The sequence below is a fragment of the Brachyhypopomus gauderio genome, chromosome 13 (assembly GCF_052324685.1).
Source record: "Brachyhypopomus gauderio isolate BG-103 chromosome 13, BGAUD_0.2, whole genome shotgun sequence".
NCBI classification, from domain to species: Eukaryota; Metazoa; Chordata; class Actinopteri; order Gymnotiformes; family Hypopomidae; genus Brachyhypopomus; species Brachyhypopomus gauderio.
The window spans coordinates 20,208,535-20,221,390 of NC_135223.1; the positions used below are offsets into that span (position 1 = coordinate 20,208,535).

Consider the following 12,856-nt stretch of genomic DNA (forward strand, 5'->3'; position numbering starts at 1 on the left):
TAACAGACACCATCATAAATCTATCAAAATAACCACAATAAAATGCAATTAGACTATAACACAATTATGTGAATCATAAAAACATTGAAAAGTATCACTAATAATAATTTGTGGCAACTTTATTTGTTTAATGTGACCATGTTTAATTAGATTACAACTGCACTTTCCCTGTTCAAGTTCAGACACAGAGCCCTTTCATAATTAAGCACATGTAACATTCCTAACAGAAGCAATCATGAATTACTCAGAGTGTCTGATCAGGCCGGAAGGGTTGGAGAGGGGGCGGGTCATTCAGGTGTCTACATGCTTGTACAGTTAGTCAACTACCCATCCCAAACCAGCCTCAGCAGTTCACGCAGCTGGTTTCCATGGAAATCATTTTAAACTAAATTAGCTATGACAGTGTTTCAGTCCTCGACCATAAACAACATTTCTTGGTAAATGGTTACATTTACCAAAACTGTAAAAAATATATGCTTGTTTAGCCACCTTGAGTTTGTATGCTTTACATCTCAACGGGTACTCAAAGAGTAATTCAATGCTCTGAGTAAATGTGAGACGTCTCAATAAACTACCTCAGTATTAACGTTTGTAGTTAAAATTACAGAACGATATCTTGATTTTCCTCCTGATTGTTTCCACTACAACACGGGAAGGCTGACATGAAATGAACATGTGTTGTCTGCACAGCAAAAGAGAAGAAGACCTTCCCAGTTCAATCCAATCCATCTCTGCTCATTGGTTCCCTGGACTAGTGTGTCTAACCACAAAGGCACTGCGCACTACAGTTCCTGCTCTTTACCTGTTCAGGCTTGATGTCAGACTCCAGCACTGTACATATAAACATGGGAGTGTTCAAGGCAGCAGGAGTGTAAGTGTGTGTGTGTGAGTGTGCACGCGCATGCATGTATGTGTGTGTTTATTTTATGATGTTTGACAGTTCTGCAACAAACGTGGAGAGGCACGCCTTTAATAACGACTTTAGCAACTCCATACCTGCATCCCTACAGGTGAAGGAATGAAGGAGTGGTAGGAGAGATGAGACCAAATCCCCAGAAGCACAGGAGACGCTGTCAGCATGGGGCTCGCAGCTCAAATGATCACATCGTTCCTCAACCATCTACAAGGCCGTGCCTCACTTCTTGTGTTGAAATAGACAATCAGCAAAGAGAAAATGACCAGCGGCCATGTTGTGACCTGTATCCCAGTTAGACCCCGATAGGACACTCCCTGGTTCAGTTGGTTCTTTTTACGATGCCAAATGCCGTCTCTGCCCTACTGTAGTGACTCGTTACAGTGTGAAGCCAATGTCGTTACTCTAAGAGAGCCACGCAGACTCACTTTCACATGCAAGTTAGGACACCGCTCAGGCAGACTATGATAGGCTATGTGAAGAAATAACGCTCAGGGTGGAGATTCTCATAATTAAATAATTAAACTAATCTCCAATTAGCCTCTGCAGTGTAAAGCCTCTATAAAAAGGTCAACCAGCAACTCCCCCGGACCTCAGACTCACAGCCACCTCCAAAGTTCTCACTGCATGAGATCATCCTCCAGCAAGACATATCAAACCTGCAATTACGAATCACCATCACAACCTTCAGTGGAACATGACTGAGATAACACGGGAATATAAATTATGAGTCAGCACGCTTAGATAAAGTAGAATGACCGGGGAAAAAAAAAGTCAACAACTACTGTTCGAAAGACACATCCACGTTTATCAGAGCTGTGGGGAAAATGAAGATACAGCTTATTGATTCCATGTAGACAAATGAGATAAAAAGTCAGAGTCCTTATTTTAAACTGCAGCACTATTCCTTTGTCTATCTGCAAATCTCTGAGTCCCGTATGGTGACAGAACTGAGTCCTCATTCAAACTTCAGAAATGGAGAAGAGAACTGCAGGCTCCCCAGACGCATTCCTGCGGAGGATGTGGAACATCTTGGTAATCAGGGCTTTCCCATAACGGCACGCAAGAGAGACGTCCCATTACTTGAAGCAAAAGTGCTTATTATGGTCCTCACTCAATTGGGCTTCTGCCAGCCCATATGGTTCTTTATAAGACTAAAAGTCTTCTTGTAGTCTGAGCCTCCTCACATCCAATGGGCTATTTTTAGCCACACAGTGTCTCCCCTGTCTGCTGACAGTTGTTCTGCGTCATTTGGTTGGAAACTGGGGGAACCCCACGTCGCTATTTGGGACATTAAACACAAGCGTCACCATGGTTTCCTTGCAAAGTTCTGCTGAGAGGAAATATGATGCCATATAACTACACTTCCTACAGACCATAGTGTGGATATTCTTCAAAATAAAGATAGATTTAAATGACATCAGCTATGCTGGCTGGTCTTAAACTGCGTCTCCCAGTAGTGCTGACCGTGGGCTGCAGTCGCTGTGGAGCTGAGAGGGTTCCAGTCCAGTTCTACAGCCTCTTCTCTCTCTCAGCAGGAATATTTCCACTGGCTCTGGCCACCACACTGAACACTAAAGGGTACAAATGATACACGCCAACACAAACCAGCTTAACACACAAGTGAAGGTAAGAAACTAAACCGACCCACTAGTAAACTGGAAACTAATTAGTGACAGGAATGAAGTTGGACAGCCGTGAAGTGTTCATGATGAGGTATGTGAGTCAAGAAGGCCATCACTGCACATTTCTGAGCAGGGAGTAACAGGACCCCCACCCGTTGGAACCTCCTCTAGCACATCTCTGTCTTGTTTTGCCATGTCTCTCTGTGCTTTAGATCCATGTTGGGGCGTGTGCAGAACTGTCTGCCCCACCCAGACACAGACAGGAATGTTAATAAAATGAGAAGAAGTAAGCAGCTCACCTCAGCACAAATCCAAACCACATCATATAGCACCCCCAGACACACCCTGTCCTCTCCCACCAGAACTGAACAAGCACACCTGTTTTTCACTCTTTGGTAGTGATGAAAAATATAGGTGACACTGTAGTCACATGATCTGAAAATGCATGTGACCAGACTTTAGTTGAAATAAAATATATGTCCAATCCCTTGCTGTGGTGTCCATGTGTTCTTAGCCCATCTCTGAGAGAGCACTGACTGTGTGATGACTCACTTTCCAGTAATATCTCTGATGCTCTAAATCCATGAACCGGGTGTCAATGTCATTTCACCAGAGGATCTGAAGATGAAGCTAAATTCTGATTAAACTTGAGCCACAACACGACAGCTCTGGCACTGGTCACTGGCATCTAAAATAACTTGCTGGACTGTCCTCTTGGTCAGTATGGAAAGTCCCACATCTGTCAGTCACCTCCTTCCAGATCATTCTGTGCACCAATCTCAAAATGGAGGAAACAAACCGAATATTGTCCAATCTAATGTCTCCCTCTAATGGTGATGACTGAGAAGAACATTCAAAGACTGTCTAGCCAAGCACACTTTCTCTGCTCACAGCTAAGACGGAATTAAACATTTTAAGTGTTTCTAAAAGTGCATTTAAGTTTTACAAAACAATACATTATTTCAAAGACAAATAATAAATTATTTTAAACTTAATGCAGTTGCAAACGAAACCTGATTACTACTACTACTATTGCGCATACTGCTATCAACTAATAACTACGACTAACAAGGTCAACAATACCGAATGTGAAGCTTCATCAATCCAACAACAGATGGCGACAAAACCCCCATAAAACCCAGACGATAAACCCTGTAACTAAATATGGCACAATTCATTATTAGATCTTCTACACGAAAACACACACACACACACACACACACACACACACACACACACACACACACACACACACACATGAAGATGATCTGACTGCCCACTGAGGGCACTGACAGCTTGATTATGTCACAATTTTCAAGCATTATGCTACAACTCACTTGTGGCATATATATGCAGAAGAACATGTAAATATACATATACTTTTTAAAATATAAGTTGATCTTAACAGTTCGCTCACGCCCAAATTCAGGTATTGTTGCAAACAGACCTGCTATTGGTTAACATTTGGTAAAGGCTTTACGACTTACACATCGCACCTTCCCCAGGTAACGCCTACCTGGCCGACTAAAGCCCACCCAATGACCATATTAAGAAAACGAAGTGTACCCTCATAACCTACCTGCACAACACATTTTTCTGTATAAAAATCTTGTTCTCTCTCCATAGTTGATCTCATTCAGATAATTTTCCCGTCCGTAAAATAATCCAGCACTGCTCGTGCTATACAGTTTAACCGTATCTTGGTTCCCAGTCGCCATCACAGGACACTTTGCACCCTCTAGAGTTTCCTGATGCTACGTCCTCACATGTTCAATGCCTCTGCTTACACACTCACACACACCCACACCCATTTCACACATCCCTGCACAGTATAATGTTATCCAATAGAAATTCCATTCGCAATAAAGCCCGTTACTGTGATTTTAAGATCTTGCCGATCAAGTTGTATCCCCTCATACAAAGCTGTTTCAATAAAGAATAAAAATATAAAAAATATAATAACAACTGATTATGAGTGCTTCAAGTCGTTATGATCATAATGAGCTTTCTTGAAAATATAGTCAATAGCAGGTGCTAAAAAAAAAAAGAAAACATCAAAAAGCAGTTAAGTGCAGGTGTGTGAACTCTTCTTACGGCTGGTGCTCCAAGCAGAAGACTCTGGCTTGATTACTGTCTTTTGACAGTTTTAAATAACCCCCTGGCCAGATGTGTTCTATTTAGCATAAAGAAATAATTACTAGCACTGCCAAACCTGTTTTTGAGACATGGAAATAGGCTTAGTTTACAGCTCAGATAACCCAGAATTCAGTGACATATCTGACAGCTTTATATTACAATTTCATTCAGAAGACAGTTCCAATTACTACAAAAGAATTGGCATTTTGCCACCCTCTCGGATCTGTTAGTCTGAATTATTTATTTACCTATTAACAGCCTACTTATTAACACAGTTAGAGTCGCATCAGGAAAGCTACAATACATACAAACATTTTCATCATTATAGATGGATTAATGCAAACTTGCCAAAAGAAAGCAAGACTGATAGCATCAGAAGTATAGTTACTCCTCAATCACTTATACTGGAGTATTGAATATTTCCAATGCACGTCTCAGTAACACCAGCAGAACCACACCCACGGTCTGCATTACTCTCCCAAAAGAGAGTCTGGTGTCACAAGAGAAAGGGAGAAAAAGAAATACTCATAATAGATTCATACCTATAATATTAGGTGTACGCTACATGTTTTATGTCTATATTTTATATTGTATATTAAAACAGAATTACAAAAATCATCATGTCTTTATATCTGATCTAGTCTATTTTTTTTTTTACAGTGATGAGTTGGGTGTAGATGTTTGCCCAGGGTTTGTCTCCACAAGGCAAACAAAAAACACCAGCTGGCATCATAGTACATATAAATATATTACTGCTACTGGTTTAAATTACAACAAAGCATTATAATCGATTAACTGTATTTTTGTTTTAAAGCTGCACTTGTCACAAGTAGTAACTACTTGTCAATCCTGTGTCCCAAATCTTAAAAACATTTCTTATTAAATGATGAGACAGTATGTGCAGGATGAAATACGACTTAGGATTGGTACTATTACGCTGTTATGGCTCAAACTTGGCAGCCCTACGTCTTTGAGGACATATTCCATTTCAAAGTCATATGAGATAAAATTAGTGAAACATTGTGATACTGACATCACTGACAGATGTTGGAGTACTTTAGCACAATTATTAGCTTCATAATGGTATTGGCATTGAGCTGGTTTTATGCTGAAAGTTAATACGTAAATACAGTAGAGATAACGGGATGTGAAAACCACAAAGAGACAAAAAAGGTTGTCAATAATTATTATGTTAGGAAAGAGTCTTTTTCACACCATAGGCTTCTCCATTTTGAGATGATTCTTCAGTTTGCGACGATTCTCTAGTTTGCACGGTTGGACTGGTTTTAGATGATTCACTTGAAACAGCTGAAGGAAACCAGGTCTGTTAATATTGCAGCCACGGTGCAGGCCAAGAGGTAAAAATAAAAATTCAGCTGTAAGACCTTGGTAAAGCTGGCGAAGGTCGTCCCTTTCCTAGGTCACAGAGCTCATTTCAACACCCTGACTGGAGCAGAGTGGAACTCGGAGTGGCATCCTAAACCAATACAGCCAACCAGCTTGTAGGCCTAATTTGCACACTGAAAGGCTTTCTGTGTGAATATGATGTTCACCTCTACTCTTTGAACTTGCCATCATCTCTCCTGTCCTCTTCCTATTGTAATGAGTGACTTTACAGGGTGACGTGATGTGTGATACTGTATGGTATTTGAAGGGTCATTTTCTTCTAAGCCAAATAATGGAGCAAGGGCCACAAGAGTGTGTCTTTATGCTTAATTATTAAAAAAAACAGGAGAGAGGGAGAAACAGGAGTGAGTGAGAGAGAGAGACAGACAGAGAGAGAGGGGAGAGAGAAACAGGAGAGAGAGAAAGAGAGAGAGAGAAAGGAGAGAGAGACAGGAGAGAGAAACAGGAGAGGAAGAGACAGGAGAGAGAAACCGGAGAGAGAGAGAGAGAGAGAGAGAGAGAGAGAGAGAGAGAGAGAGAGAGAGAGAGAGAGAGAGAGAGAGAGAGAAAGAGAGAGAGAGACAGGAGAGAGAAACAGGAGAGACATGGCATGATGATTATTTCTAGAACATTCACAACTGCTGACCACTTATGCTTCCAAACCATCTGTCTTTGATTTAACTGAGACCTGAAACCAAGATTTTTGTTACTGATCCATTACCTAAAAGTTAATGTTTAGTGTATGGATTTGCAAATAAAAACTTGAAATAAACAGTGAAATAACTTAAAACTCTATAAATTGTGGCTTTTTTAGTATATCCCTCATAAAGTCTGATATTTTATTGGAAGCCTCCGAAAGCTTCTATTATTCATTTATTTGTTTATTTGTTTGTTCAGTGTCCTGAACAAACAACATATAGTGTTGCTGGACAAACGTTTCTGTTTTGCTTCAACACCTATCCGGTCAGTGGCCTGCTATTCTGGATAGATATCTCAATCATGGAGAATGGCAAAGAAACACAGTTTGTTAAGCACACATTGTGCTGGTGGCCATAACGGAAAGAATGGCATATCGGAACAACCCAACTGACCCTTTTGACCCCAATAGTCAAAGTGAACCTGTACCGTCCACCTTTTCTGCTTATTTACTGTCTGAGTAAAGGGGAAAACGTAGCTACAACTTTTGTGATAGTCTCATGATTGTATGAGCAACCAGGTCCAAAGCCTGAGGAGGTGAATGAGCCGTCAGGAGGGCAGAGAGGGGACAGTCGGAGAGGTGTCTGCTGCCAGCTTCAGGCACAGGTCAACGACGTCGCACTGGGCTCCAGGGATCAGCCCTGAGCAAGGGCTTCCTGTCACCAGGAGATGAAACTAAAACAGCAGTTAAACTTAGCATAGGGATCCATCAGTCCGGAAAGCCCCAGCCTGTCACGGATTAGAGGTTAACAAGATGCCTCAAGGTCTTGTGATTAGACATTGGGGACTTAAATGTAAGACCATCTGATTGCTCACTGCCTAATGCAAGCATTAACCTCAACTGACTTCAAAAGATTCACCGTTAATATTTGTCCAATGTCTCTCCCTAAAACTAAGTCTAGTTTTAGTACTTTGCTTACCCCTAGCACTTACACAAAAGCCCACCCTATACCATCATACCATCTCTGTCATGTAATTATGACATGTAATTACTTCCATATGGGCATTCATGCCTGTCTGCTTTTTGGGGGGATGGTGGGGCACTGGGGGACTGGGGATGGTACATTTACTGTAGTTAATGCCAAGCTCCCGAGAATGTCACCCCCACAGGGGCATTAAAAATCACGGAGGAGGCAGACCTCACTGACAGAATAATGGCAACACATTTTCTTCTGTTCACATATGTGAATGCAACTCAAGACCCAGGACATTATGGTCCATGCAAAGAGGACATATTAATGGGTTAAGCACACCACATTTGGGTCAAAGGTCAGGCGCACATACACTATATACATAGTGCCCTTGAACAACAGAGATGTACAAAACAAGTGATCATTTTTTTCAGTGGGCTTTATTCTGTTCCATAGTAATCGTTTATTATAGTATGTAAGCGACAAGTCTGAAGTAAAAAAATCCATACACAAGTCTATAGAGAAGAACGCAAAACAAAAGTGTGGTAGATGTTGTACATGAACCACCGCCGCCACTATCAGCTCTCCACCTTCACGCCAACATTTACAGGGCGACTCTCTCCCACAGAGACCACCGCTCAAGAGCTCGACAGGGAGAGCAAGACAATGCCAGAGGGTGACAAAGGCGTAAACACATGACACTGCGAAGCAGTGACCTTCTCTTAGTGTGTGTGCAATGGTCTCTAGGAAGGAGAAAGTTCCCCTGCAAGGTCTGCAAAACCTCTTACCTTGACTGCTGTGCCTCCGCAAATGCCAGACAGCTATGAGGGTGATGATGTGCCCCAAAACCACCAGGGTGGGGACCACAGAGCCTGGGGGTGTTGTTGGCATTAGGATTGAGATAATCATGGGCCACGTTGGGCAGCAACAGGTGGGAGGACACATGTGAGTGTCGCAAAGATGAGGGGGGTGGAGGGGGTGGGTCTAGTATAAAAACAACAAAATGTCTTCCAGCCAAAAGCTGGAGGGTCAGCTCTCTGCATTCTTTTTCCTTCCAGTGGGAAAATGTACTGCACTCTTTGACATTTACACAACGCTTTCCGAACTCTTCCAAACTATACTTTTCTGTTCTTAATATCAGATTGCATTTGCTGAGAACACTCGCCACATCAGCTCAAAGTTTAGTTATGTGCTTTAAAAAGGGATGAGACAATCCCGACTGACTGCGAAACATTTCCTCCTGACATGAAGCTAACATCATCATGCTACTTTAAACATTCACTCCGTCGTGTTTTCGCTGTAACATGTTCACTTTTCACAGTATCACATTATAAACTACAGATTTCCAAATGTTTGTGATCTGCCAAGTGAAGGGAGGATTGATTAGACTAAAATCTCATAAAAAGAGGAATAAATTTAAAAGAAACAAATTGCCCAATACAATATAAAGTCCAGCTTTACAGATGTTAATAATCAATGTTTTAATACAGGGTGTTTTATGATGAATCCTGTTTATTATTACCATATTTCTGAGAGGTGAGAAGGCTCGGATATTCGACAACTAAAACTTGATGTTATCAAACAAACAGCCCACTCCCCCAGTGCACCTTCAGAAGATTAAACACCAAACACAGCTCATAAAAGACAAGATGGAAACAAATATATACCTGCTTCAAGGAGGAGCAGGTGGGAGCTCTGTTATGGCTCCGAGAAACAATTAGCATATACATTGCCGGACATCACACATCTCTGAACATCACACACAGCAGAAGATGCTACGTCTGAAGTCAACGCTCTCCCACCAATCTTAGTCACAGCACGACTGTCAGGTTTGGCTGACAGAATTACAACCAGATAGGTGATAGAAGAGGTGAGCTGCTTAGAATCAAATAAAGAGATGGAGTGGGGGAGGAAAAACCTCAAAATATCACAAGTAATTCAAGTCATGCATAGTGTGAAAGGTTTAAATATGGAATAGAATTTCAGTCTGGGTGGTTAAAGGTCATACTGAAGAGGTTGTATGCGCATCTCCCCTCCTCCCTTGACAACAACAACACTTCACACACACGCGCGCACACACACACACACACACACACACACACACACACACACACACACACACACACACAATAACACAATTACACAGACAAACTCGAACAACTGCTAACCTACCAGGTATGATCTTCATGGAGCTGGCCGGACTGCAGGACACGAGCACCAGGAGAGCGGTGGTGGAATGAGGGAAAAGAAAGACACTCCAGCTTGTTTGTGTGGTGCCTTCTTTCTCCCCCTTCTTAATTTTGACAGCCTGTGCCTGCTGCTCAGATATGTCACCCTGCTCTCTGGGGCTTTGCCATTAAGCAGGAGGGGTGGCCAAGGGCCTGGGGGCGGGCAGGGGCCCCGGCAGGGGGCCAGGGGTCCAGGGAGTGGGGTAATAGAACCTAGCATGGATATAAATATCAAGCAAGCTAAGTGCCCACGCTGGATCAGTTAGAGACTTGGGAAACAGCTGTGGCATCTGCCTGGCTTCAAAGGACCTGAGAGAGATCACACTGAAGGGCTATTCTGTGAGGTTATGGCACAGATCTCCAGCTTTTATACGAGAGCCTGAACCTGAGCCATGGATCCTGTTCTGGCAGCTGCATGTGTGGACGAATGGAGCATCCATTACCTTGTGTGACGTTCTCTTGCTCAGCTTAGCTCTCTGTGCCTGAAGATCACATCAGCCCTATAATCTTTATAATCACATTACCCCAATTTGAAGTTCTAAATGTTTTAATCCAAATGTAAAATCTTGTTCCAGACTGCTCATGAAGTCAGTCCTGAAACATGTAATGCACTGACACATTATACTGTCCAGCTTAATTTGTGATTGCTTTAATCTCAGATTAAACTCTGAGCTGCTAAATCCAACCCTGTGTGTACATGTTTCCCATAATGACGGCAGAATGCCAGGGATGGTTGGAGTTCCCTGTCTCCCTTTCTTATGGTACCATTGGGGTACTGGAGACCTCCCGAAGGCCACAACAGACCCTAAATAGAGAACGCTTCACAGACCATTTAAATCCAGCACATGGCATGATAAATATTGGTGTTGAATAGTGTCCATTTTAATAGCCGGTATCTCACTCGTGTTTACACTCTTCAGTAATGTACTTACATGGGATAATTACAGTACTTCATCCACAATATGTAGCTTAAATTTCTATTTTTGATAATTAGACATCTAAAGTCCATATCTCACAAGACACTGAATAAAATATAAATAGGTTTAAACAGTGTGTGTCCTATTGGGTTAATAGGTAAATATATGGATAAACCACATCAGCCATTCAGTGCAATGTCCCATGCCACCAAAAACCATTCTGGAGTGAAAAAAACCACAGGCCTAGCTTGATACTCCCAGATTTGTATGGTCATAGTCTTTGTCGCACAGAGCAGATTACTGCTTGTCATCAGGCATTTGGTGTGACCAGAATTAAATGACAGTAAAAGGCAGCATGTGACATCAGAAGCTTGGAACAGAGTGCTAGGGTCATGCAGACAAGATACCGAGCTGAATGAAATGTGAACTCAATACCTATTTAAACTTATGTAAGTTAGTAATCAGTGAGCCGAGATATGTTGTACACGAGTCTTGCTAATATTATAAAATATATAATATAATAAATATAAAATATAATCTAAAATGGTTCACTAAAACCATCTACAGTGTGAATCATGTCAGTATGACAGTCTGATCAATCTGAATAAAAGACTGCGGTACTCTCTATCCATTTATCCAGTCTGCTGTGAGTAACAAAGATGCCACTCAAATAGAATCTATTCCCAAAACATGCTGATTGCAGACTAGACTGATTGCAATAACAGCCTGCAGTAGGGTGACACAAACCAGCCTGTATTTATGCCACGTCATTGTGCACTATAATTAAACTGGGTCCAATAGATTTTTCCCTTTACCATGATTCTTTTTCCATTCTCTTCACACACACGCAGAGTTGCAGGGAGCACGACACACTCCCTGAACAGCACAATAGGGGAAAAAAGAAAACTATCACCAGCCCATGACTAATAAAACATTTCTCCAGCCATTTTAGCTTCCCTTTTATACTTTCATTTATGTATAACTATTTTTACTTTACTGTCGCCATAGTACCAGCCATCACCAACAAAAAATACAAGCACAACACAATAGAAGCTGGGGTAGAACAACAAATCTATTTCCTATTTGGAAATAGTGACAGAAGCGTCTAACATGGTGGCAAAAGACAAACACACCGCCTGCATTTAAGAGCACCCTGTTCAAAAGTCATGACACGAACTTCTGATTGCATGTGTCTGATAGGTCCTCTCTGAAAGTGGGCCTGGGTGACTCAGCTCCAACACCGAGATCGTGTGACATCAAAGAGTGGGGCATTCCAACTGATTCAGCCCGTTTAATGAGAAGCAGAAAGAGTCAGGAATGCTTGGTGTAGGAAGACACTGGAGCAGAACACGGCCTATGTGAGACACGGCACACTGCCGCACTGTTGTGCCCAAGACGTTCTGCCTGGCGTAGGCAGTCGGATCAGCGCCTCGGTGACATTTCATGCTGCGCCTTTTAGTCTCCTCATAAGAATCCAGCACACAAACAGGCAGGAAGAACTGATAGAACAACACATCGGGGAGCTGGGATGTGTAATGCAAAAAAAAACTTCACCTTATCTGGAAAACTGGTTATAACTGTGATGTCTCAAGTCAGACATGGAGGTAAAATAATCTCACCGCAAAAATGAACTCAGCAATGCAGCTAGGGGGCAGTAGACCGTTGTGGAGCATTACAACCTATTGTTCAGTGCAGGCCATCTGTCTGACTTAATAATGAAAGCAATATGTGACACCTTTGATCCACTCTCTTAGCTTTGCTATAGGATAACGGATACACTGATTTGTCAAAACAGTGTCATTGGCCTCTTCACAACACTAAAGGTAGTTTTTTCATACTATGCACCTTCCCCATGTGTCACAGCAAATAAAAGCATCCAGGATCCAGTAGCAGCTATAAGCACATCCTGCTATCTCACAGATTTTCCACCACAATGTGTGTCATCGTGACACTTTTACAACAATGCACAGCACAATCATTTTAAAAGTCATTATGATACTTTTGAAATTTACCAGAAGACCCAGTGAAGCCAATAAACGCACAC

The 12,856-nt window shown here is 42.0% G+C and overlaps 1 protein-coding gene across 16 annotated transcripts in view; it reads right to left on the bottom strand.

Annotated features, from left to right (window-relative positions):
• plecb (plectin b) overlaps positions 1-12,856 on the bottom strand; it is a 100,711-nt gene that overhangs the window by 37,367 nt on the left and 50,488 nt on the right. The window contains exon 1 of one of the 16 annotated variants that reach the window (XM_076971614.1): positions 8,456-8,573. The exons of the other annotated variants lie outside the window; for them this stretch is intronic. Coding sequence (XP_076827729.1) covers positions 8,456-8,558 — 103 coding nt within the window. The 5' untranslated portion in view covers positions 8,559-8,573. Of the gene's footprint in view, positions 1-8,455; positions 8,574-12,856 lie in introns of those variants that run through there. 16 annotated transcript variants of the gene reach the window in all.